The sequence below is a fragment of the Hippopotamus amphibius genome, chromosome 15, assembly GCF_030028045.1.
Source record: "Hippopotamus amphibius kiboko isolate mHipAmp2 chromosome 15, mHipAmp2.hap2, whole genome shotgun sequence".
In the NCBI taxonomy this organism is placed as follows: Eukaryota; Metazoa; Chordata; class Mammalia; order Artiodactyla; family Hippopotamidae; genus Hippopotamus; species Hippopotamus amphibius.
In genome coordinates, this window is record NC_080200.1 from 5,635,251 (window position 1) to 5,661,459 (window position 26,209).

Here is a 26,209-nt window from a genome sequence, read left to right on the forward strand (position 1 = left end):
CCTACCTAAAGAGACAAAGGATATGTGTGCAAAAAATTATAAGACACAGATGAAAGAAATCAAAGATGACACAAACAGAGGGAGAGATAAACAATGTTCCTGGATTGGAAGAATCAACATTGTGAAAATGACTACACTACCAAAGCAATCTACAAATTCAATGCAATCCCTATCAAATTACCAATGGCATTTTTCACAGAACTAGAAAAAATATGTACAAGTTATATGGAAACACAAAAGACCCCAAATAGCCAAAGCAATCTTGAGAAGAAAAAACAGAGCTGGAGGAGTCAAGCTCCCTGACTTCAGACTGTACTACAAGGCTACAGTGATCAAGACAGTATGGTACTGACACAAAAACAGAAATATAGATCAATGGAAGAGAATAGAGAGCCCAGAGGTAAACCAAAGCACATATGGGCACCTTATCTTTGACAAAGGAGGCAAGAATATACAATGGAGAAAATACAGTCTCTTCAATAAGTGCTGCTGGGAAAATTGGACAGCTACATGTAAAAGAATGAAATTAGAAAACTTCCTAACACCATACACAAAAATAAAGTCAAAATGGATAAAAGACCTTAATGCAAGGCCAAACACTATAAAACTCTTAGAGGAAAACATAGGCAGAACACTCTATGACATACATCAGAGCAGGATCCTTCTTGACCCACCTCCTAGAATAATAGAAATAAAATCAAGAATAAACAAATGGGACCTAATGAAACTTAAAAGCTTTTGCACAGCAAAAGAAACCATAAACAAGACAAGAAGACAACCCTCAGAATGGGAGAAAATATTTGCCAATGAAGCAACGGACAAAGGATTAATCTCCAAAATATACAAGCAGCTCATGCAGCTTAATACCAAAAAAGCAAATAACCCAATCCACAAATGGGCAGAAGACCTAAATAGACATTTCTCTAAAGAAGACATACAGATGGCTAACAAACACATGGAAAGATGCTCAACATCACTCATCATTAGAGAAATGCAAGTCAAAGCCACAATGAGGTATCACCTCACACTGGTCAGAATGGCCATCATCAAAAAAACTAGAAACAATAAATGTTGGAGAGGGTGTGGAGAAAATGCAACCCTCCTGCACTGTTGGTGGGAATGTAAGTTGGTACGGCCACTACGGAAAACAGTTTGGAGTTTCCTTAAAAAACTAAAAATGGAACTACTATATGACCCAGTATTCCACTGCTGGGCATATACCCTAGTAAAACCATAATCCAAAAAAAGCAATGTACCATAGTGTTCATTGCAGCACTGTTTACAATAGCCAGGACGTGCCCATCAACAGATGAACGGATAAAGAAGATGTGGCACATATATACAATGGAATTTTACCTATCCATAAAAAAGATTGAAATTGAGTTGTTTGTAACGAGGTAGATAGACCTACAGTCTGTCATACAGAGCGAAATAAGCCAGAAAGAGAAAAACAAATACCGTATGCTAACCCATATATATGGAATCTAAAAAAAAACCAAAAAAGGTGGTACTGATGAACCCAGTGACAGGACAAGAATAAAGATGCAGATGTAGAGAATGGACTTGAGGTCACAGGGTGGGGGGTGGCAAAGGGGAAGCTGGGATGAAGTGAGAGAGTAGCATTGACATACATACACCACCAAGTGTAAAACGGATAGCTGGTGGGAATTCCTGCATAATACAGGGAGATCAACTCGATGATGGGTGATGACTTAGAGGGCTGGGATAGGGAGGGCGGGAGGGAGTCGCGGGAGGGAGGGGATATGGGGATATATGTATAAATACAGCTGATTCACTTTGGTGTACCTCAAAAATTGGCACAACAGTGTAAAGCAATTATATTCCAACAAAGAGCTTTAAATATACATATAAAAGAAGGTGTGGTACATATATACAATGGAACACTACTCAGGCATACAAAAGAATGAAATAATACCATTTGCAGCAAAGTGGATGGACTTACAGAATATCATACTAAGTGAAGTAAGGCAAAGAAAGACAAATATTATATGATATCACTTACAGATAGAACCTAAAATATAATACAAATGAATTTATTTACAAAACAGAAACAGACTCACAGACATAGAAAACAAGCTTATGGTTACCAAAGGGGAAAGGGAATGGGAAGGAGGGTTAAATTAGGGGTTGGGATTAACAGATGCATGCTACTGTATATAAAATAGGTAAGCAACAAGAATTTACTGTATAGCACCAGGAAATATATTCAATATCTTGTAAAAACTCTGAATATATATGCATGTATATAAAACTGAATCCATTTGCTGTACACCTGCAACTAACACAATGTTGCAAATCTACAAGACTTCAATAAAAAAGAAAGAAATAGTAGTGTTCAAAATGTAATGAATTAGCATAGAGTAATTGTTATTGGAATCGTAAACAAAAGGGTACTCAAGTGACTCTGTAAGAGCACAATTTTATTTGTAAAGCCAAGAGGAGTCTTTCAAGGGGTGGGATATCTGAAAAGTGTCCTGTTACTGTGCAGATTGATACACTTTTTTTCCTTGATGCATTCATTGACTTACTCAGTGAACCTAATCGTTTGCTGGGTCATAGGCATACAGAAACTAAATCACAGAAGGAACCGTTAGGTTAGCTGTGGACAAAACACATGAACATCTGATTATAATCCAACAAGCTGGGTGTTACAAATAAAAGATTGATAACACTAGGCACGATGGAACAGAAATGTTAAGGCAGGGAAGCAACCATATGACTTAGAACTGAGGATGGAAAGCTTTCCATGATCAGACTTTTAAGTAAATTTAAAGGACTCTATTTCTATGGGTTTACTTTTTGACAGTTGGGAGAAGTTTGACAGCTCTTGTGCAATTAGAGGTGTTTTCTTTCAACCAGACATTCAGGAAGACATGGACGCTTCCTGCCACTGATAACTACTATAGTTTTAAAACACTTAGGGACTTCCCTGGTGGTCCAGTGGTTAAGACTCCATGCTTGCACTACAGGGGGCATAGGTTCGATCCCTGGTTGAGGAACTAAGATCCTGCATGCTTCTCAGCAGAGTCAAAAAATACATGAATGAATGAATAAATAAATAAATAAATAAATGCCCTTAAATAGTGGAGTCTTTACAATTAACTCAATTCAGTAACTATGGCTGGTCAATTGAGCATGTGTACTTACATGAAAAACCCCCAATAAAAACCCCAACTCCTAGTCTGAAGTGTGTGTCCTACGTAGACAACACTGCACATATGTTTTCACACATCATCAATGGAGGAAGTCCATGCATCCTGCGTCCACTGGGAGATGTCTCTTAGAAGCTTGCCTCTGGTTTCCTCTGGATTTCTCCCCATGTGCCTTTCCCTTTTTTTCATTTGGCTTCACATCCTTTCACTATACTGAACTACAATAAGTTCCCTGCATACGAATAAGTTCTGTTCCAAGAGTGTGTTCATAAGCCCAATTTGTTTGTACGTCCAACAAAGTTAGCCTAGGTACCCAACTAACACAATTGGCTACATAGTACTGTACTGTAATAGGTTTATAATACTTTTCACACAAATAATACATAAAAAAACAAAGAAAAAATAAACATTCTAAACTTACAGTATAGTACCTTGAAAAGTACAGTAGTACAGTACAACAGCTGGCATACAGGGGCTGCCATCGAGGCAAGAAGAGTTACTGATTGGAGGAGGGAGAGGAGGTGGGAGATGGTAGACCTGAAGGATCATTGGCAATTGGAGACAGAGGACAAGCTGCAATTTCACTCATGTCTGATGTTGATGGAACACACTTTCGCGTCTTTGAAAGTTTGCAGCATGAAGGTCCGTGTGCAGGGGATTGACTGTATAACTCTGAGTACCACCCAGTATAGGAATATGGCCAATAACATTGTAATAACTTTGTATGGGGATGGATGGTTCTAGACTTATCATGATGATTATTTCATAGTGTCTGCAAATGTCAGATCCCTATGGAGTATGACATAATATTGTAGGTTAACTGTGTTTAATAAAATAAATAAATAAATAAATACAAGTGAGGAGAAAAAAACTCTAACTCAAAGATGTTTGTTATGGTATTGTTTATAATACCAAGAAATTGGAAATGAGTCAAATTCAGGTTAAATACGTTATGATACATGTATGCTAGAGATTACCATGCAACCATCAAAAATTTTGAAATGCCAAAGGATTTGATGAGTTGAAAATGTGCTCACAGTGTGACAGGTGGGAAAAATAAAGATTCCAAAGTAAAATAGTGTACCTGTTGTAGGTCACCCTCAGGAAAATTCTCCAATGTGGGCAGGAGACATCTGGCATTGTCATGTTATAGCTTTCCCTTTACAAGCAGACAGGTGTCACTGATAGAATATTATTGGTAAGCAAGTGTTTTTAAGCAAAGTGTACCAGGGATGTTTTCCCATTTTCTTAAAAAATAGCTATAAACCTGGTTCCTAAAGACCATGACTGGGGCCAACACTAGCATGAGGGGAGTGAAGCAAAATTTAAGGAGGCATCAAAAAACTAAGTAGTCAAGTTAATTCTATTTCAATACCACATTTAAAAAAAAACAAAATCAATGCAAGGAAACCCACAGCAAATAAAATATCTAAATACAAGTTCTGACTGTTCTACAAAAGGTCATAATGGAGCCTGAGGTAAGAAGGGAAAATGTGTGCCTCTACATACATTTTTTAAATGTACTTTTTAATGGTTCATTTTTTTTCTAGAACTTCATTTTGAAAATATTACTGATGAGTTTGCTTCTAGTAAAACCAAGAAAGTAAAATTTTCATAAATTCTGGTTAAAGGATAAATAAAGTATATAAATTTAAAATAATATTTTACATTCTAATAGCCTTACTTTTCTCCATTTTTTCAACTACTTTAATGTTCAGGGGTGGGAAGCCACATTGTCAATAAATATTTCCTGAATGAATGGATTTGTATTTGGGTGGGGGAGGGGGATGCCATAAATTATTTGGATTGTAAGAAGACAAAGGTATATCACTTTATGGGATTTAAGAACGATGCCAATTTGATTCTAAGTCTCTTTTCTCCCTCTAGCGGAGGCCTATGAGACATGGAGTTGAAGGAATGCACCAAGTGTAGCTTGATGCTTATAGTGAGAAAAAATCCTATTGTGGAGATCACAACTTTACCCACTTACCTTAGAAATATAGGATTCCTGAAGGCAACTGTTTTAGACCAATATATAACACTGTTGTAAAAACAGGTAAGCCTTGCACAGATCTTCAGAAAGAACATTAATTCAACCATTATAGAACTTATAGATCCTAATAACTAAGAGAAAATGGAGATCCAACCTTTCTCTTTGTTTCAAGTTGTCGCAATCAAATGCAAAACGTTGACAACCCATTGGCTACTGTATCAGTTGCGGCAATCGCCACAAGTGATGTTTCATAGCAAACCACTCCTAAACTAAGTGTCTGTAAACAATGAGGCTTGATTGTTGCTCTTGAGTCTGTGAGTTGCCTGGGTAGGTCTGCTGATCTTGGCCGGACTCACTCTTGTGGCCACAGTCAGCTACAAGTTGGCTAGGTGGCTGATTATGGACAACCTCAACTGGTATAACAGGATAACTAAACTCTCTTCCATATGTTTCTCACATACCTCGAGAAGGTTATCCTGGGCATATTCTCATGGCAGAGGCAGGGATGCAAGAGCAAGCAAGATTAATCATGTAAAGGGCAAAAAGGATGGCACACTCACTTTCAAAACCTCTGTTTGAGTCACACTTGCTAACATTCCATTGGCCAAAACAAGTCTCAAAGCCAAGTCTGAGTCAGAACAGGAAGGGGTTACAAAGTTGCAGGGAAGGGGTGTGGAGACGTGGAGACCCTTCTTGAGGCTGTTGATGCAATCAGTCTACCAATATTAACTAAAGGTAAGAGCTGTGCAGTCTCATTTCAATATCCCTTATAACCGTCACCTCTGTATTGAACACTCTGGATAAGCCAAGCATTGAAGACCCACCTCTCATAAGTGAACTCTTGTTTGTAAACATGTGTCAGCTCCCTCCCAAGATGCAGGTGCCACAAATAGCAAAAACCGAGCCTCTGACAACCAAGTTTAATGTTGCTATCAAATTGTCCAACACATGATTATTACTGAGCTAATTGAATTGTAAGTGGTAAGTTGACTCAAAGTAAATATTTAGTGTCTTCTCTGTATCCCCAAGAATCCCTGAGGTCAAAGGAAGAGAAGGCTAGAGGCCAGGGGTCTAGAAAAGGAGCTCTGTGATCAAGAGCTCAAAGCCCAACTCAGCCACCTACAGCTGTGTGATGCTGAGAAAGTTACTTAAGCTCTCTGGGTCTCAAAGTCCTCAGCTACAAAATGGAGAGAATTCATTAATTCCCTCATTCATTCAATATATTTACAGAGAATCTAATAAATACAATTCCCTGTACAGATGGAGCTCAGAGTTTATGTTGGAGACACCCAAGAAAAAGAGAAATTATTGTACAGGGCTAGAAAGCATGGGGCTGTAAAAATGAAAAAAATAATAGTAAACAGGAACCTAGAGTAAATAGAATTGGGAGATCAGAAAGGGGAATTCTCAAGTCCTGTGATGATAGCAGAGCCCAACAAGAAGAAAACTTTACTGGCAAGGACTCAGCCAATGAAAAGCTGTGGACTCTGTTTTTTATAGCCCTCTCAACTTCCTTTTCCTCTCTATAAAAGTGTTCTTCCCTAGCCACGCAGGAACTGACATGTGGCTCACCACGGTGGCAGACCCTGAATTGCAATTCTCCACATTCCAAATAAATCCATTTGGGCTGAAAAAATATCTGTCAGTCTATTTGTTCCAACCCAAGCCTTAGGAGACACACAGAGGTGACAGCTAATCTTACTCCAAGAGATTCAAAGAATAATATAATATTGTAAATCAACTATGCTTCATTAAAAAGAGAGAGAGAGAAAGAGAGATTCAAGGAATGCTTCCTAGTAGAAATGATGACTGAGCCGAGACTCAGAGAGGGGATAATAATGAATCAGATTTTGAGGAAAATGTCATAAGAAGAGGGAATGGCAGGTGTGAAGTCCCCAAATCAAGGTTCCCTTCCTGGTTTTGAAAACAAGCTGAGCTATCAGCATGGCAAACGGAAGAATATTCTAGAACATTCATGGATACAACACAAATCACCTGGGGATCTCGTTAAAATGTAGTCTCTGGTTCAGCAGATCTGGGGTGGGACCTGATGTCCTGCTTTTCTAACAAGGTGATGTTGATGCTTCTGGTCCAAGGACCACACACTCTGAGTAGGAAGGTATTAGAGTGGCCACAGAAGGGAGATCTACATGTTAAATTTTCACTTCTTTTTTTTTTCAATTGAAGTATAGTTAACTTATAGTATTCTGTTACTTTCAGGAGTACAGCACAGTAGATTATACCTCACATAAAATTATTATAGAATATTGACTATATTCCCTGTGCTGCAGCTGACATTCTTGTCACCTATTTATTTTACACCTAGTAGTTTGTACCTCTTAATTCCCTTCAACCGCTCCTATTTACCAACATAACTCTTTGACGTGTTCCTGCCTGTAAGTCTATGTGCTCTCATTACAATTTTACTGACCATTTCTATAAAAGCTGGAGAGTTCCTTGTTGAAAGGTAAGCCAGTCAGTCAGAAAACAAATCATTTATTGAGGGCAATTCTGTGTGTCAAGCATGTGATAGATGCTGGAGAGGCACTCTTGAAACTACACATCAATGGGCTTAGGACAAAACAAAATAGTAGCCAGAAGTTCTTGATTCTGCCATTGCACTGCGATCTGTTATCTCCACAAAACTCTGGAAAGCCAAAGAGTTGCAGAACATGGAAGATAAAATGGTAAGCTGGAACAGAAACTCTTGTTTCTCACCAGGGCATGAAGCCATGGGAAAGCCACCCCACCCATCCGTCCATGATCCAAATTGCCCAGAGAGTTCTGGAGCTGGAGGGATCCTGCATTTCCACGTTAAGCCAAGAAGGGAAGATTTCAGAGAAGGCTCCTGCAGGCACCTGCTTTCCTGAACTACTGTCGCATGGTGCATTTGAAAGCAAGAAAGCACTTCAACCCTATGAGAGAAATCAGAATCAGAATCAGTGGCAGGATTAGTACCAACGTGAGTCCAAAGGTCATATCTACGTGGGCACGGGTCTTGTAAATACAGAGATAAATATAGCAACAAAAACTAGAAGGATAAATATTTAAATATTAACAGTGATTACCCCTAGTGTGGCACTGTTGGCAGATTCAAAAGCTATCCTCAACCTCTTTACTATTGATATTCCCATTCAAGAAGCTAGAAAGCACTTAGAGGACTGGGATGGGGAGGGTAGGGGGGACTCGAGGGAGCGTGGGGGGGGAGTCAAGGGAGGGAGGGAATACGGGCATATGTGTATAAAAACAGATGATTGAACTTGGTGTACACCCCAAAAAACAATAAATAAATAAATAAATAAATTTTTAAAAAAAAATAAAAAAGACACCATAAGGTGATATAAATAAAAATATTATCAGAAGATAATATTTAAGAGCAAAAAAAAAAAGAAGCTAGAAAGCAGAATACTTGTTTTGTCAATTTTCTTTGTAGCTATGAGTGGTCATGTGACGTAGCTCTGACCAATAAGGTGAAAGAGAAATCTGCTAAGGGCCTTTGGAAAAGCTTTCATTTCCTGTTACAGGGAGAGGGTTGAAAGGAGAGTTTACTGTTCTGCACCATCCCTCTACTTCCTGCCTTGAACATGGTCATGATATCTGGAGCTATGGCAGCCATCTTGCAACCATGAAAATAACTGATGAAAAGCCAACATGCGGTTGGTACAATGGAAAACGAGGGAGAGCTTAGATCCTTAACAACATCAGTAAACAATAGAACCAATACCAGAAACACCTGACTCTGGGCTTCTATTCTTGCAAGAAAAAGAATTTCCTATTTATTAAAGGCACTGGATCTTAGTTACTTGGTCTTAGAATATATCAATTTTTAAAAAAGACATTCTAGGGGGGATGGAATACCATAATAAATAAATGAAATAAATAAGGAAATTATAGTATTAGAAAGCGGAAAACACTGAAAAGAAAATCAAGACAAGGTGGGTGGAGGAAGCATGAATACCAGGGTAGGGGAATGGGAGGCTGCACAAAATAGAGTTGTGACAGGAAATTTCTTTAACAAGACATGATTGGAACAAAGATTTGAAGGAGGTGAGGGAAGTGAGGGAGTTGTTCATGCAGGTATCAGGACAAAAACATTCAAGGCAATCAAGAGCATTCAGTTCAAGGCTCCTAAGGAGGAAGTGAGCCTGGCACGTTTGAAGAATCTTGAGCAGGCCAGTGTGGGTGCAGAAGAGTGAAGTGAGAGGTCAATTAATAGAAGACAAGCTCAAAGAGGGAAAGAGAGTCAGATCAGACAAGGCCTTGTGGGCCACCAAGAGGACTTTGGCTTTTACTCTAAGGTGGGAGCCATGGAGTGCTGTAGTCAGAGATGGGATGTGACCTGACTTGGGTGTTCATGAGCGCCCTATAGATGCTGCAGGGAGAACAGACTAAAGGTAGGACCATCAAAAGGTTAGAGAGGCAGCAGGAAGATGAGACAAATAGGACTTGGACCACAGTGTAAGGAATGAAGGGAAAAGAGGAGCAAGCAGACTCCAGATCCATTTTAGGAAAGAGTCTTCAGGATGTTCCGATGGATCAGAGATGCGGGAGAGTGAGAAGAAAAGCAGAGGCAAGGTTAACTTGACAGCTATTTGTATTTTCTATCATTCCCGAGCAATAGAAAAATAGAGGACCCTCTGTGAAAATGAGAGGTGGGGGAATCAGAAGCTCGCTTGGAACATGTTACATCTGCAACATCTATTACACATGTAAGTGGGGGCATTTGGTAGGTGGTAGGTTATATGGGTCTAGAATTCAGGAGAGGGTCTAAATTTCATGTTATTTAAAATATGGGGTCATTGCTAATAGGTGGTGTTTCGAGCCATGGGATTGGATGAGATCCATTGTGTAGAGGAAACTGTGCACTTCAGTGGAAACTGATGCACTGTCAGAGGATACCCCTCCGGGTTATCTGAGTCTGATCTCTGGTGCAGCTATTTTACACTTCTCTAAATATTAAATAATTGACAGCGATGAAAAATAATTTCATGGAAAAATTAGTTCTGCCTCTACTTGCACATTCATTTCAATATTATTGACATTACATGTGTGTTATAATTCATATGTATTAATACGTAAATAATACACATATATGAATGTTATATATTATATAATATAATTCTCTATAATGTCTGAATATTTACCATTATATGTATAATTATATATCAAAAATGATATGAATAATTATATATGTCTGTATATTTACAATTTTATATGCCACTTATATATTATATAATATAAATTTATATACATTATGTACTTATATTTATGTTATGTAATATAAAATTTATATATATAATTATATATACAATGTCTGTATATTTACAAATATATGTAAAATTTATATGTAATAGATGAAATTTACATATAATATATATTGATATATTATATAATAAAAAACTTATATATTATAATATGAATAATTGTATGTAATGTCTGTATATTTAAAATTATATGCATAATTATATAACATATATAATTATATGTTACATATATTGCATGTAATTATCAATGAGGAAACCAGGCAGATATTATAACTGGTTCAAAAGAGAACACAAAGAACTTACGTATATATGAAGTAGTAATATTATGTATTATGTATATATTGTGAACATTATATACATTATATCTGTGCCATGTATTATGCATACATTATATACATTGCATACCTTATATGTATGATGTAATGTACATATATATGTCTGTTCTTTGCATTCTCTTGTAAACCAGTTATAAGATCTGCTGTTTCCCTCACTGATTAATGAGCAAAATAAAATTTTTAACATATGCTTATTTTATATCTGTGAGTCATGATTTTAACTTTTTTAGTTTGCATAGCTACTAAGGGGCAGAGCTGGGATTTAAACCCAGGCAGCCTGGCTCCCGAACCCTTACCTTTAAGCCCCAAATTTTATCAAATGAGTTAACACCCGTGTATTTGTTTAGCTCACAGTAGGTACTCAATGCACAGCACTATCTAGTATTGCTAAGAAGCAGACATTCTGTCTGACCAGAACCTACGTACAACACGCAGTCTCTCACCATTTTGGAAGTGAAGGAAACGGATGACAGTACAATCCCTGAGGTCTGAGACTGGGAGCTGGGTTTAGTCTTCCCGGTCATGCATCTCTTGTATTCTTCCAGTACCTGAAGGTGGAGACACATCACGGGGAGATGAATCACTCTTAGATGCACGGGCATGTGTGGGCAGAGGCATGATCCCTGGAAGGAGGGGGACTGGGAGGGCAGCCGCAACATACCTGGCGGTTAAGCAGACAATGAATGAGGAAGATGAAGGCCCCTTGCAGGCTGTTGATGATGGTAAACAGGTAAGCCATGACACTGGCCATGGGTCCAACCTGGAAAATGCCGAGCACCCAGGAGCACCCCAAGATGAAGATCTGGGCAAAGGCTTTCAACGTCAGTAACCTGGAGGGGAAGATTTGCAGAGGATAAGGTTTTGGAAAGTGGCTGTTGTCCTCATGGGCCACTATGCTCCCAGGTATAGTCTGAAGCTGCCACCATGTGACCCATCACCTGGGTGAGAATAAATGTGGAACAGATGCTCCAAGCCTCGAGGTAGGGAAATCAAATCCTACAGATTTTGAAAAGTTGGCCTACAGATACACATGGACACAAAGATGTGTGGACACATGTACTGAATGCAATATTGTCTGTAGAAATAAAAGGCTAGAAGGCACTATTTATAATAGTCAAGACATGGAAACAACCTAAATGTCCATTGACAGAGGAATGGTTAAAGAAGATGTGGTGCATATATACAATGGAATATTACTCAGCCATAAGAAAAGAATGAGATAATGCCATTTGCAGCAACATGGATGGACCTAGAGATTATCATACTAAATGAAGTATAAGAAAATAAGTCAGAAAGAGTAAATCAGAAGTAAGTCAGAAAAAGACAAATATCATATGATATCACTTACATATGGACTCTATAATATGACACAAATGAACTTATCTATGAAATGGAAACAGACTCACAGATATAGAGCACAGACTTGTGGTTGCCAAGGGGGAGGGGAGGGATGGAGTAGGAGCTGGGATTAGCAGATGCTAATTATTGTGTATAGAATGGATAAACAACAATGTCCTACTGTATAGTGAGGAGAACTATATTCAACATCCCATAATAAACCATAATGGAAAAGAATATGAAAAAAGAATATATATATATATGTATGACCATGTCACTTTGCTGCATAGCAGAAATTAACACAACATTGTAAATCAACTATACTTCAATAGTTTTTTAAAGGCTAAAAGGACCCACCTGCCCAAGAATTTGGGACACATTAAGTGAACCATGAAGCCATCATGTGAAATACTATGAAGTCTTCCTTTTATTGGAGGCAAAAATCACATACCATAAAATTAACCATTTTGTCCAGTGAAAGCGTGCAATTGAGTGGCACTGAGCACATTCAAAGTGCAGGAATGTGACCGCTATCCAGTTCCAAGACATTTTTATCACCCCCAAAAGAAACTATGTAACTATCAAGCAACCATTCTCCATTCCCTTCTCCCCCAATTAAAACAACTCAAATGTCCATCAGCACATGAATGGATAAACACACTGTGGTCCATCCATACAGTGGAATATTATTCCATCATAAGAAGGAGTGAAGCACTGATACTCCTTGAAAACATGATGCTCAGTGAGAGAAGCCACTCACAAAAGGCCACATAGTGTATCATTCAGTTGATAAGAAATGTCCAGATTAGGCAAATCTATGGAGATGGTAGATTATAAAAACATGTTTTAAATGAGATGAGAGTCACAATGTACTAGAGTGGCTAAGGGTACAGGCTCTGGGCCAGACTGCCCACACATAAATCCTGACAGATGCATTCACTAGCTTTATGACCTTTGTGAGTTGCTTAACTTCACTGTGCCCTAGTTTCCTCAAATTGATACAGAGGTAATAATACAATACCTAATACATATGGCTGATTCACTCTGTTGTACAGCAGAAACTAACACAACATCGTAAAGCAATTATACCCCAACAAAGGTTAAAAAAATAAACAATAAACAGTAAACAATAAAAACAGTACCTATATAGGGGTATTTCTTGCTCTACAGATTAAATAATGAGGTGAGAAGCCACTAAGGGTGCTTAAAACAGTGTCTGGCACAAAATAAGTGTTTTTGTTAGTTGTTCTTTGTTTATTTTTTTAAAATCTTTTGACCATACCACATGGCTTTCAGGATCTTAGTTCCCCAACCAGGGATGGAACACATGCCCCCTGCAATGGAAGCACAGAGTCCTAACCACTGAACCACCAAGGAATTCCCTTTTGTTAGTTGTTTTCAACCTTGAGTATTGATATGATGTAAACTACATATTATGCAAGAAATAAAGTGCAGAATAATACATACAGTATCCTATCATTTATGCAATAGAAGATGGACATATAAGTATAGAATAATCTGGAAGGAAGGTCAATTTGAGTGATAATGGATGCTTAGGGTAGAAGAGATCTGGGGACACAGGAGGTCAGGGAAGAGATAATAACTTTATATGTGTTCCCTTTTTCACTAGTTAATTTTTCTTACCATTGCATGTATTAACTTTGTTTTAACTTTTTGCATTAGCTTTTAAAAATAACTTTAAAAAAATTAAAGATGACTGAGAGATTGGACACTGACAGGAAAACAAGTAAAGGATGTCATCAGGTTACTGGTGATAAAAGCTAGACATTGTCTGGTTTTAGTAGAGTCTTAAAATGAACACTAGATGAATGATGAAGTTAAGAAAACATATGGCCTAGAAGAATATGAAAAAGTCCCACATCTGTAAGATAAAGTATATATATATGAAACTAAAATACAGAGATTGTAAATTTCATCTATTAACTCAGCAAAACAACAAAAATGATAAACCCTAGTGTTGGCAAAGCTGCAGGTAAACAAGCACTATTGTAAATGGAAACGTTCTGGAAAACGATTTGCAATATATACTAACAGTGTTACAATCCAACCTACTCTTTGACTCAGGCAAATTTCATACCTATTATTGTATTTAATAACAAGAGATTGTAAGAAGATTTAACTACAAGGGTATTTCAAGACAGTATGGTTTATATTGAAAGAAAGAGAGAGAGAGGAAGGAAAGAAGGAAGGAAGAAAAGAAGAAAGAAAAAGAAAGAAAGAAAGAAAGAAAGAAAGAAAGAAAGAAAGAAAGAAAGAAAGAAAGAAAGAAAGAAAGAGAGAGAGAAAGAAAGAGAGAAAGAAAGAGAGAAAGAAAGAGAGACAGAAAGAAAGAAACAAAGAAAGAAAGAAAGAAAGAAAGAAAGAAAGAAAGAAAGAAAGAAAGAGAAAGAGAGAGAAAGGAAGAAAGAAACTAACTTAAATGTCCATAACCAAGGCATGATTTAAATAAATTGTGCTGTGTCCTTACACAGAAACACTATATATTAAAAAAGATATTGTTGATAAATTTCTAATTAAGTAGAAAAATATTCATGACACATTACTAAGAGAAAATGGTTATAAAAATGAAACAGTATGATTCTGGTTTTGTAAATATGTATGTATAAGTATGCACAGGAGAAGAATTAGAGAATATATTAATGGTTCTAATATAAGAAACACTCACTCCTCCTAGGAACTGTGCTAAATGCTTCATAAGTCACGTGAAGTGGTCAATATTAATATGCCAATCCTCCAGATGAGGAAACTGAGTTTCAGAGAGTTTAGGTAACTTACCTAAGGTCACACAGCTTTTAAATGGCAGAACTGAGGTTTGAGACTCCCTGATCTAGACACTGTGCTATTCCATTTGGGGCACAGGACCAGGCTTACAAAAGGAACTCAATAAACATTTGGGGAAAGAAGGAAAGGAGACTAGAAGAGGAGGGGAAAGGAAGGATGGATGGTACCTGGTGTTTTTGAGTATGGACACTTCAGCATTGACACCAGAAAGCTTCTGCCTCAGGATCCACAATGTCACAGTCAGGAGGATAGAATTGATCTACAGAGTTAAGCAGAAGGGATGGAGAGATTAGATATAAAACAGATAATAGCCAGACCACCTATAAAAATAGATCTCTGACCCACAGTCTGCAGCCACCATTCCAGGAAGCCAGACAATAACTCCAATAGCAAATGACCCCAAATGACCAGGATTTGACTAATAACACAGCCCCCTCATTTCTGCCCCTGTAGAATTTAGGACCAAAAGGAGAAAGCCAATATGTAACCATAACCAATCACATTGGATGCCTTGCTTTTAGTTAGCCTATCTATAGGGTCCCCATGCCTACAGCCTCCAAGAAGGGCACACCTGAATCCTTCCCTTCTTTCCTCTGTAAAGCTTTCCCACTCATCTACCTGCTTTTGAGTCTCTGACAAATGCAAGCAATTTGATAAATGCAAGTGGCTGATTCCCTTACCATAGAAACCTCCTAACAAATAGCCTTTGCTTGTTCTTGGATGATCTTCATTTATTTCCACTGGAAGCATCTGGGAAATTAGTATCAAGACCAGTGCCCCCCAACAAGGGTTGAATTGTGTCCCCCACAAAATAAAAGATATGATGAATCTCCCACCTCCAGGACCTGAGAATGCAACCTTATTTGGAGATGGGATCTTTACAGAGATGACCAAATTAAAATGAGGTCATTAGGGTGGCACCTAATCCAACATGACTGGTGTCCTTATAAAAAGGGGAAATTTGGACACAGAAACAGCCATGCACAGAGGGAAGATGATGAGAAGAGATACAGGAAGAGGGATTTCCCTGGTGGTCCAGTGGTTAAGAATCCACCTTCTAATGCAGGGGACATGGGTCCAATCTCTGGTAGGGAAACGAAGATCCAACAGGTCACAAGGCAATTAAGTCCACGTGCTGCAACTGCTGCAACGAGCCACAATTACAGAGCCTGCATGCTCTGGAGCCCATGTGCCACAACTAAAGAGAAGCCTGTGTGCCACAATGAAGATCCCACTTGCCACAACTAAAACCCAACAGAGCCAAAAACGTTAAAAGTAAATAAATATTTTTTTTAATGATATGGAGAGAAGACAGACATCTACATGCCAAGTAATGCCTGAGGATACCAGAAGCTGGAGAGAAGAGAGACTAGATTCTTCCCTAGAGCCCTCAGATGAACCATGGCCTGCTGACTCCCTGATTTCAGACTTCTAGTCTCCAGAACTGTGAGTCAATAAAATTCTGTTGTTCTAAGCTACCCAGTTTGTGATACTTTTTGTTATGGCAGCCCTAGGAAACAAATACATGGGCCCCCCAGAACCTGATAGAAGTAAGCAAAACCCCTCTGGAGGAATAAAACCTCAAGAGTTCCCAAGATTTAGATCAGTCAAATATGAGCTTACACTTAACAATTACAAATGACACAAGGAAACAAGCCACTGTGAATGAGAGCCAGAAGACTCTCTCATCTTACAGGATTGTAGAATCTTATTGGAGGCAAGGAAGCAAGGAGAGGTACTCAACATCGCAGGCTTCCCAGAGAGTAGAATGGTGGCTCCCAGGGGATGGGGGGCGTGGAATGGAAGATGTTGGTCTAAGGTACAAATTTCAGTTATGCAAGGTGAATAAGTTCTAGAGATGTAATGTGCAACATGGTTTGAAATTTGAAATTTGATAAAAGGGTAGCTCTTAAGGGTTCTCACCACAAAAGAAGAAAAGGAAAAAAGAAAAATGGTAACTATGTGAGGTAATGGATTTGTTAATTAACTTGATTGTGGCCAATCTAATTTCACAGTGCATACATTGATCATTTCACAGTGCATGCCGTGCTACATATGCCAAAACATCAAGTTGTACACCTTAAGTTTATATAATTTTTGTCAATTAAACCTCCATAAAACTGAAGAAAATCTCCAGACTTCCCTTTGCCTCTTCCCCACCATTTCCCTCTCTCCAACCCTTCCCCACTCACCCCCAACCAATTGCTCTTAATTTCTTCCTACCTTTTCTCTTACTCAGCATCTATATTCAGAAGAGATTGATAGACCCATTCTTACTGAATCACAAAGGATAGATAAGATGTGGTGCTTCCCAGGGGATTTGCATGTTGGCATAAAAAAAATCACAAATCAAAGAAATTACACTCTTACTCAGAAATATCAGGAATCAAGGATCAGAATGGAGAATGTTTTTCAGGAATAAGTGACCGGAGCTTTGCAACATCCACTGGGGTTTCCTGATCCTTCGGGTCTCCTGATCTTCCTCCAAAACACACTGCCCCAAGCAATCAGCTTACCAATATAATTGTGCACACTGGCCCCAGGAAACTCCAGATGAGCCCTGTCTCTATATTCAGCCAGCATCTATGGAGAGAAAAAGAAGTCAGTAATCGTCTCAGAGTCCTGACCCTAAAATGACTCACACCCTGCCAGATGCACTAATGGGAGAGAATCTGGGGATATGAGACAGAAATGAAAATCTTCATGAGGGACCAGGTCACATTTAAGTTTTCCTCTTTCAGACCTTCTTCCTGGGTGAATGTTCCTGAAATATTTCTTTAATACCTGTGTAGAGCTCATTCCTCAATTCATAATCTCTGTAACCCCTCTATCCAGAACTCTCCACTGGTACAGCTCGTCATTCAAATCACCTTGAACATCACCTCTCTGAAAAGCCACTACCTGGGTCTTTCCCCAACAGAGCTTGCTGCTCTTTTTTTATAGCATCTATCAGTATCATAAATTATCTTGTTGAGTTGTTTATTTATTTGTAAATTATCCATCTTCCACTACTACACTATGAGCTGCATGAGCATTTGGACTTTGAACGTTTTATTCATCTCTGAATACCCAGCATTCAGTGCAAATCCTGGCATGGACAAGGCATTCCATAACTGTTAATACAAATGAACCAATAAAGGGAGGGAGGGAGGGTAGGGTAGGAGGGATGGGAGAAAAAGAAGGAAGGAAGGAAGCAAGCAAGGAAGAAAACAAGGAAGGAAGGAAGGAGCTAGCTACCATTTATTAAGCTGTTACATTAAGTACGTTTGATCTCGGGGCTGCCATGTACAGCAGCAAAAGTTGTGCACTGCACAAATCCAGTGGGGCACTATTAACACTGTAGTGTCATTGAATGGTGTTGATGTACATAGAAAGCATAGAAAATTTGTTGAGAAACATCAGAGATAATATATGTTTGTAAAGCTTACAAGGTTTAGGCTATGAAGGGCACTCCTTTAACATGAATTTCTTTCCCTTACTGCTTATCTCATGACCTCACCTGAAGTATAAGCCATCAGCAGGCAGGGAATAAACCTAGATATTTAATCCCCCAAACACAGTTCAGCAAAGTGCCTATAGCACCAGGGTGATAAACTGGGGCCCTGGGATTGGAAAGACCCAGATTCAAGTCCTCACATTTTTTTTCACCGTGATAGTGAGAAAGTCTTTTCACCCCTCTGAGCCTCACTTTCCTCATCTGTAAATTACAGTAACAATATTATCTCAAGAGTCCGTCATAGAATGAAATAAAGTAACTCACTGAATTACAGTCTCTGTCCTATTCACATACTACCTGTCCTGTCATTTACCTAATTTTCCCCTCGAAATTGACTCTACTTTTTATTTATACAATGGAATCATGTCTGTGAAATCAGGAGTTTGATATGCCAGCAATTTTCTAACACCCTACAAACACAAAAATATTTTTAATTCGTACGCGGTAGCATACTACTCAAAATCTTCTTGCATGGAGTCATGTGATAAACCTATGTCACTTTAAAACAGACCATGGCAATAATGACAGTGGTAAAAATAACCTGTACAACACTTTACACTGTGCCCAACACTGTCTAAATGTTTTGCAGGTAATAACGCACTTAACGCTCACAACAACACTATGACATAGGCATTGTCATTTGCTTGCATTTAATACGAGGGTGAGTCAAAACTTATCCACACTCTGGCTGTGGGATTTATATTAAATAACTTTTAGAAAAGACAAATACATGTTTCTCAACATAATCTTCTTGCTTTTCAATACACTTTGTCCATCTATCAACAAGATTTCATATTCCCTCATTAAAAATGTTTTAGGCTGAGCTGTGAGCCACAGATGCACTGCAATCTTCACATCTTCACATGGACAGGTGTCTGGCTCTTTCTTGATGACTAACACTTGTGCGACCTTCCTTGAATTTCTCTATCCATTCTTACACACTTCTTCATGACAAAACACTTTCTCCATACTGGGCACAAAGTCTTCGATAAATAACAGCACCAGGTACACTTTCAGACCACAAAAAATGAATCACTGCACAGCGCTCTTCTTTTGTGCAAATCACAAGAGGGGCATTCATTTCTTCTCACACCACAGTTACAAATGAACGGATGTAACACGTTCACAGCTGCATAGCAGTGACTGGAGACAGTAGCCTTGGGCAGAAAGCACTGATAAGACAGTGCAGCCAACAGAAGTTTTAATATAACCAGAGTGCTGATAATTTTTGACTCACCCTCGTAGATAAGGAAATGAATGCATACAGAGTTTAAGTAACTTGCCAAAGGAGCATGGCTAGACAGTGGTGGAGCCAGGATTTAAACCCAAGCAGGTTGGCTCCAGAGTCCACAAATTGAAAACTGTGTCATCAAGTTCACTGTTTACATCACCGCCATCCACCAATACTATAGTGCAAACAATGGCTCCTGGGTTTGTGCAGTGCACAACCTGTGCTACTGTACATGGCAGCCCTGAGACCAACTGTACAGAAAGTAAGAGCTCAATAAATAGGAGCCACAGCTATGCTCCTGTTATTGCTCTTCTTGTGTTCATGTAATTATCATCATGGGATAATTCATAATAATAATAATAATGATCATAATAATAGTAATTTTCAGGGAGAGCGAAGGATGTCACTTACCGATTATACATTCCATAGCCCTGTGGTTGTACGCCAGTGGAGACAGCCACCACCAGCACCGGGAGCCCATAGCCAAAGGCACAGAGATACTTCATCTTGATGTTTCGAGAGCTGAAGTAATTCACCACATTCCAGTCTCTAGCTGTAAGGAAGAGCATCACAGCCTCCACCAGCATCCAGAAGAAGCAAGCGAGGTAAAGGTAGTGCAGAAAGCCGGTGATGATAGCACAGCCCATCTGCAGAGGAGAATCAGGCATGTTCAGGATCCCCTACTCCAGAGAGCAGGTTCAGAGGAAGAGGGCAAAAGAGGGGCTACTTTGATTGGAGTTCCCCAAAGAGGGCCCCTTCATTCATTCCACAAATACTTATTCTCCACCAAGGTGGCCCCATCCTTTTGGTAAGGTAAGCAATCATCCAGCTTTGCCTGGTTTTCTCAAGACATATAACTTTCAGTGATAAAAGTGGGAGAGTTTGGGGGAAAACAGACAAATGATCACCTTACTTTAGGGGGTGTTTGAAGATATGGGGGGTATGCAAACTACAGCCATAGGCTAGCTGCCTGTTTTATAAATAACATTTCATTGACACAAAGCCACCCCCATTTATGTATTCTCTATGTCTGTTTTCACACTAAAACAGCAGAGTTGATTAGTCGTGGAAAAGACCATAGGATCTGCAAAGCTAAAAATATTTATATCTGCCTCTTTACAGGAAAAGTATGAGCATCCCTGGTCACATGATGAGAGTGAGGTGCACTACTAGCCTGTAGCTCCCACGGGATCTAGAAAGTGAAACATCCCACAGTAAGAGGGCTAATTCTGCATTAAGAATGATCACCCCATGGCAGGGGAGTCGAGGGAGGGAGGGAATACGGGGATATGTGTATAAAAACAGATGATTGAACTTGGTGTACCCCCAAAAAAATAATAAATAAATAAAAGTAAAAAAAATGATCACCCCACATGAAAGGTCAGTAGCGCTCCCCTTTGGAAAAACCCTGAGAGCCTACTATTTCCAGCACAGTTATTGGGGGTAAATTGGCCAATGTTCTTGTTCTCATGGGGCACACAGTATCATGGGGGAGGTAGATACACAAGAAGTAAAATAACAAAAAAAATTAATATGGTTTCAAATAGGTGCTGGGAGAGGAAGCAAAATAGAGTGATAAGTAGAATTTCTCAGCTGTGGATGCAACTAGAGATTATCATACTAAGTGAAGTAAGAAAGAGAAAGACAAATACCATATGATATCACTTATATGTGGAATCTAACTATGGCACAAATTAACCTATCTACAAAACAGAGACAGACTCACAGACATAGAGAACAGACTTGTGGTTGCCAAGGGGGAGAGGGGAGGGAGAGGGATGGACTGGGAGTTGGCGTTGATAGATGCTAACTATTACACTTAGAATGGATAAACAACAAGGTCCTACTGTATAGCAGAGGGAACTATACTCAATATCCTGTGATAAACCATAATGGAAATGAATATAATAAAAAGACTGTATATATGTGTATAACTGAGTCACTTTGCTGTACAGGAGAGATTGTCACAACATTGTAAACCAACTATATTTCAATTAAAAAATATTTCTCTGCTGCAGCATTACTGATATTTGTAACACTATGTCAGGTTATTTTCTGATGGGGGCAGGGGGAGGCTGTCCTATTCATTGTAAGGTGTTTAGCAGCATCCCTGACCTCCACCCACTAGTTGCCAGCAGCATCACCTCCCAGGGGTGACAACAAACAATGTCTCCAGATATTTCCAAGTGTCCCCCAGGGGGACTGAATCATCCCAAGTGAGAACCAATGGCTTAAAGGGTAGTAGAAGGGAATACCACATTATACAACATGATCAGGGGAATGATTTTAAACTGAGATCTACCACCAGAAGGAGTTAACTAGGTGAGAATCTGGGGGACAAAAGAGGGCACAGCACGTGCAAAGGTCCTGAGATGGGAACTAGCATACAGCGAGTTAGGTAAGGATAAGCAGAGGCAGATGCAGAGTTGATGGGGCTGGATGGAGACACAGCTTGGGGGACATAAGACCTGATTGTCAGTCTTGTCGGCACCGGTGAGGAAGAGCATCTTGGCCAAGAAGAGGCACACGCAGAGGTGCAGGTGAATGTAGGTGTTGTGGTTTCGGATGGTGCGACACAGCAGGAAGGTAATGATGGCCACAAAGAGACATATCAAGGAGATGATCATGCCCACGTGGCTAATGATGTCCAAGGCAAACTCCATCTGTCACAAAAGATATACACTCAGCCTCAGAGAAGGAGCAATATACCCCCAGGCAGGAAAAAGAATTATCCAGACTCCTGGCTCGGTTATGTAGAGCCTGGAGGCCTTTTCTCCCTCTAACACTCAGAGTGAACCAGACCTTGTTCATTATCATCCTTTGGTATCCAACAGCACCCATTCTCAGCCCTGTCCTATGCCCCATTCCTATAGGGTAGGACATCAAAAAACTACATTTCCCATAATCTCTTGGGGCTAAGGTCCTGAATGTCATTTAGGTTCTCCAGCGAGATGCATGCATGAAAGTTTTGAAGGGAAGGATGGAGGCAGATACCAGCTTTTGGCAGACAGGAGTAAGCTGTGTCTGGACTCCACAATCCAACTATTCAATCTTTAATTTCATGGATGTGGGGTGAAATGAGAGCAGAAATTTTTGACCCTCTGATTTATAGCTGCAGAGGGGTGATCTCGAAGCCAAAATCCAAGTGGCAGCCCTCTTCAACTCCTCCATCCCGTCCATCAATTCTGTGAGCATCCAAGTCCCTGTATTAAATACTTTTCTGCTTGAAATACATCGAGTGGTTCCTGTTTCCTGCACTGAACCAGGAATGATAATAGGTGTTCAGACATACCCCAACTTCTGGGAGTGGAAACGACAAGTTGAATCCTTTTCTTTGCCATAATTTGTAATTAATTTTGTTTTTTGGATGCTTTCTGTGTGTTAAAGATATGCCAGGCACCATTTCATGAGCTCTCCTCTATGATTTTGTGATGTAGTGGTTAAGAGAACTGACTAGAGTTCTACCAGTTTCTAGCTGTTTGTACTTGGGCAAGATACTTAACTGTTCTGTACCTCAGTTTCCTCATCTGTAAAAAAGAGGCTACTAACAGTAACTACCTTATGGAATTGTTCTAGGAGGATTCAATGAAAATAAAGTACAACAGTGCAGGAAATATGCATGATAATAAGTATTAATTTTCATCATTCTTTCTTTTTTTAATTAAATGTTGATGTTTTTAATTTTTCCTTTTTGCATTTATTTATTTATTTACTTATTGGCTGCATTGCATCTTTATTGCTGCTCACAGGCTTTCTCTAGTTGTGGTGAGTGGGGGGCTACTCTTCATTGTGGTGTGCTGGTTCCTCATTGAAGTGCCTTCTCTTGTTGAGGAGCCCGAGCTCTAGGTGCCTGGGATTCAGTAGTTGCAGCACATGGGCCCAATAGTTGTGGGACACAGGCTTAGTTGCTCCATGGCATGTGGGATCTTCCTGGAGCAAGGATCGAACCCGTGTCCCCTGAATTGGCAGGTGGATTCTTAACTACTGCACCACCTAGGAAGTCCTTTTTGTTTTTGCTTTTTGTTTTTTTGGCTGCACTTTGTGGGAATCTTAGTTCCCAGACCAAGGATTGAACCTGGGCCACAGCAGTGAAAGTGCCAAGTCCTAACCACTGGACCCCCAGGGATTGCCCACATCATCATTTTTCTCTTGTTCTCCTTTTTAAGATGAAAGAACTGGGCTCAGTTCAGGGAGACTGAGTGACTTGACCATGGAAACACAGCTAGAAAGTGATAGCAATGGGGCTTGAAACTAGTCTAGTCTTTCTCTGGATCCAATACTCTTAAGTCCTAAGCCTTACATTCCTATAAATAGCATTTAGAACTTCCCTGGCAGGGAATAGAACCTCCCATCTGGCGATATAGACAAGGAAACTCACCACAGCACTAATGCCATTCCTCTCTACCAAATCTAACCCCTCACCAAGGCTTATTTCAGGTTCCATCTCCTCTCTGATCTATCCCCAGTTCTCACTGACACAACTTTCAGTTCCTATAGCACAACTTAACGTGCCCTTTACAGGCAGATCTCGTAGATATTGCAGGTTCAACTCCAGACCACCACAACAAAGCAAATATTGGCAATAAAATGAGTCACACGAATTTTTATCCCTCAGTGCTTATAAAGTTATGTTTACACTACAATATATTCTATTAAGTGTACAATGGCATATGCCTAAAACATGTACATACCTTAATTAAAAAATACTTTATTACTAAAAAAAATGCTACCATCATCCAAGTCTTTGGTGAGTCATACTCTCTTTGCTGGTGGAAGGTTTACCAAATATGATGAAAATTACCAAAATGTGACACAGAGGCATGAAGTGAGCAAATGCTAATGGAAAAATGGTACCAGTAGACTTGTTCAATGCACACAGGGTTGCCACAAACCTTCAATTTGTAAATAAATAAATAAATAAATAAATAAACCAACACCCACAGAGTGCAAAAAAGCAAAGGTATGCCTGTAGATGATTGTGTAGGCAGAGGCCTCTGGACACAGACCACCCTGGGTTCGAATCCCAATTCTGCTAATTACTAGCTTCATGACTAGACAACTACTGAGCTCCAGTGTCCCATCCTGTAAAATGGGTCTAAAAACACTTAAAATTGGGAATTCCCTGGCAGTCCAGTGATTAGGATGACATGCTTCCACTGCAGGGGGCACAGGTTCAATCCCTTGTTGGGGAACTAAGATCCCCCATGTTACATGGAGTGTCCAAAAAAAAAAAACACACACACATGAAACAAAGGGTCTAGCATATAGTAGGTGTTCAGTAAATGAGGTCTGTGGTTGTTATTGTGCCTGCACCTGTTTAGGGTCATTCCTCATTTTATGCATGAGTGTCATGGCTTCCCAACCAGACCATGAATTCTTGAAGGGCACAGCTATGGACAGACACCCCTTCTGTCCCCAATGACTCCTCCCCACAATAACCAATGCCTTGAGAAGCACACAATGGATGTTTAATCAATATTTTCCCATTGGATGTCAGGAGACAGAGTACAAAGCATCAGTACTGACCGTGACCTCCCTAGAAGCCATGATGATGGCCAGGTTCACCATCCGATTACAGCTGCACATCGTATGTGTCTTATTAACTTCAAGGATCTCACAGTCAGACGGTGTCCATCTACCTCCCTCCACACCTGTGCTCCAGGAAACGCAGATGGGACTCTCAAAATCCTGCTTTGGCTGAAAATTCAAAGGCCTTGGTTACCTGAGAATCCCTCTTGAATAGATTCAACCTGACCAACCTCAAGAAGATGTGGGTATGTTCTGTAGGGAATGGAGAAAAATGCTGATATTTCAATGTGCAGTGGTGAAAAGAAATGTCTTGGGTGCCAGACATGTCTCTACCACTAACATGGTAACATAAAGTTAACGTAAAAAAGTCCATGTTAGTGTTCCTACATCAATGCTACTTAACTTAACCTAAACCTTGCCCAGTGATGAATGGGAAAATGTCACACAGAAATAGGGCAGCTCACTTTTCAAGCAGTGGATTTGGGGAAGTGGTTTGAGTTATAAGAAATTGTGGACACTGGCTGTTTTAATGAGGAATGAGAGTTAAGCCCACTTAAGAATGGGGGGTTCTCAAAAGGTAGATGGGGAGGAGAAGAAACATGTCAGTGAAGTAGTAGGACATGGAATGCATCCCTCTCCACAGATACATCAAGAATACACCAAAAGATGCAATAATTCCCACAGAGAACAAGCCAAACACCAGCAAACAACCTTGGACACCAGAAAGGACTGCAAAGATCCTGACATAACTGGATAGGACAGAGGGAAGAAAAATAAAGGAGAAAGAAGAGGAGAAGAAAGGAAAGGGACGTGCCCCACACCTTAGGGTGGGGGGATCTGAAACACAGGGGAGATTGCCAAATTCAGGGAAATGTGCCTTATCTGCCAGGGAAACTCCTTCTCCAAAGGGGAATTTCCTTGGGTCAGAAGGGAGATATTTGGGACTGTTCAAAGAGGGTGAAGCAGCTGAGCTGTGGCAGGCAGGAAAGAGTGAGAAACACATGGAGGGTCCACACCATGGTTCAGTGTGTCCAGACTGAGACATCGG

General features: G+C 39.6%; 1 protein-coding gene across 1 annotated transcript in view; it reads right to left on the minus strand.

The window, feature by feature from the left end:
* Positions 1-2,317: 2,317 nt before the first annotated feature.
* Positions 2,318-26,209, minus strand: part of LOC130837398 (adhesion G protein-coupled receptor E1-like) — a 62,394-nt gene continuing 38,502 nt past the window's right edge. Inside the window, exons 18-25 of the mRNA XM_057710303.1 lie at positions 25,159-25,329; positions 22,101-22,295; positions 20,044-20,279; positions 17,422-17,488; positions 15,073-15,164; positions 11,427-11,595; positions 11,209-11,313; positions 2,318-2,620 (exon numbers count right to left, since the gene is read on the minus strand). Coding sequence (XP_057566286.1) covers positions 2,612-2,620; positions 11,209-11,313; positions 11,427-11,595; positions 15,073-15,164; positions 17,422-17,488; positions 20,044-20,279; positions 22,101-22,295; positions 25,159-25,329 — 1,044 coding nt within the window. The 3' untranslated portion in view covers positions 2,318-2,611. The remainder of the gene's footprint in view (positions 2,621-11,208; positions 11,314-11,426; positions 11,596-15,072; positions 15,165-17,421; positions 17,489-20,043; positions 20,280-22,100; positions 22,296-25,158; positions 25,330-26,209) is intronic.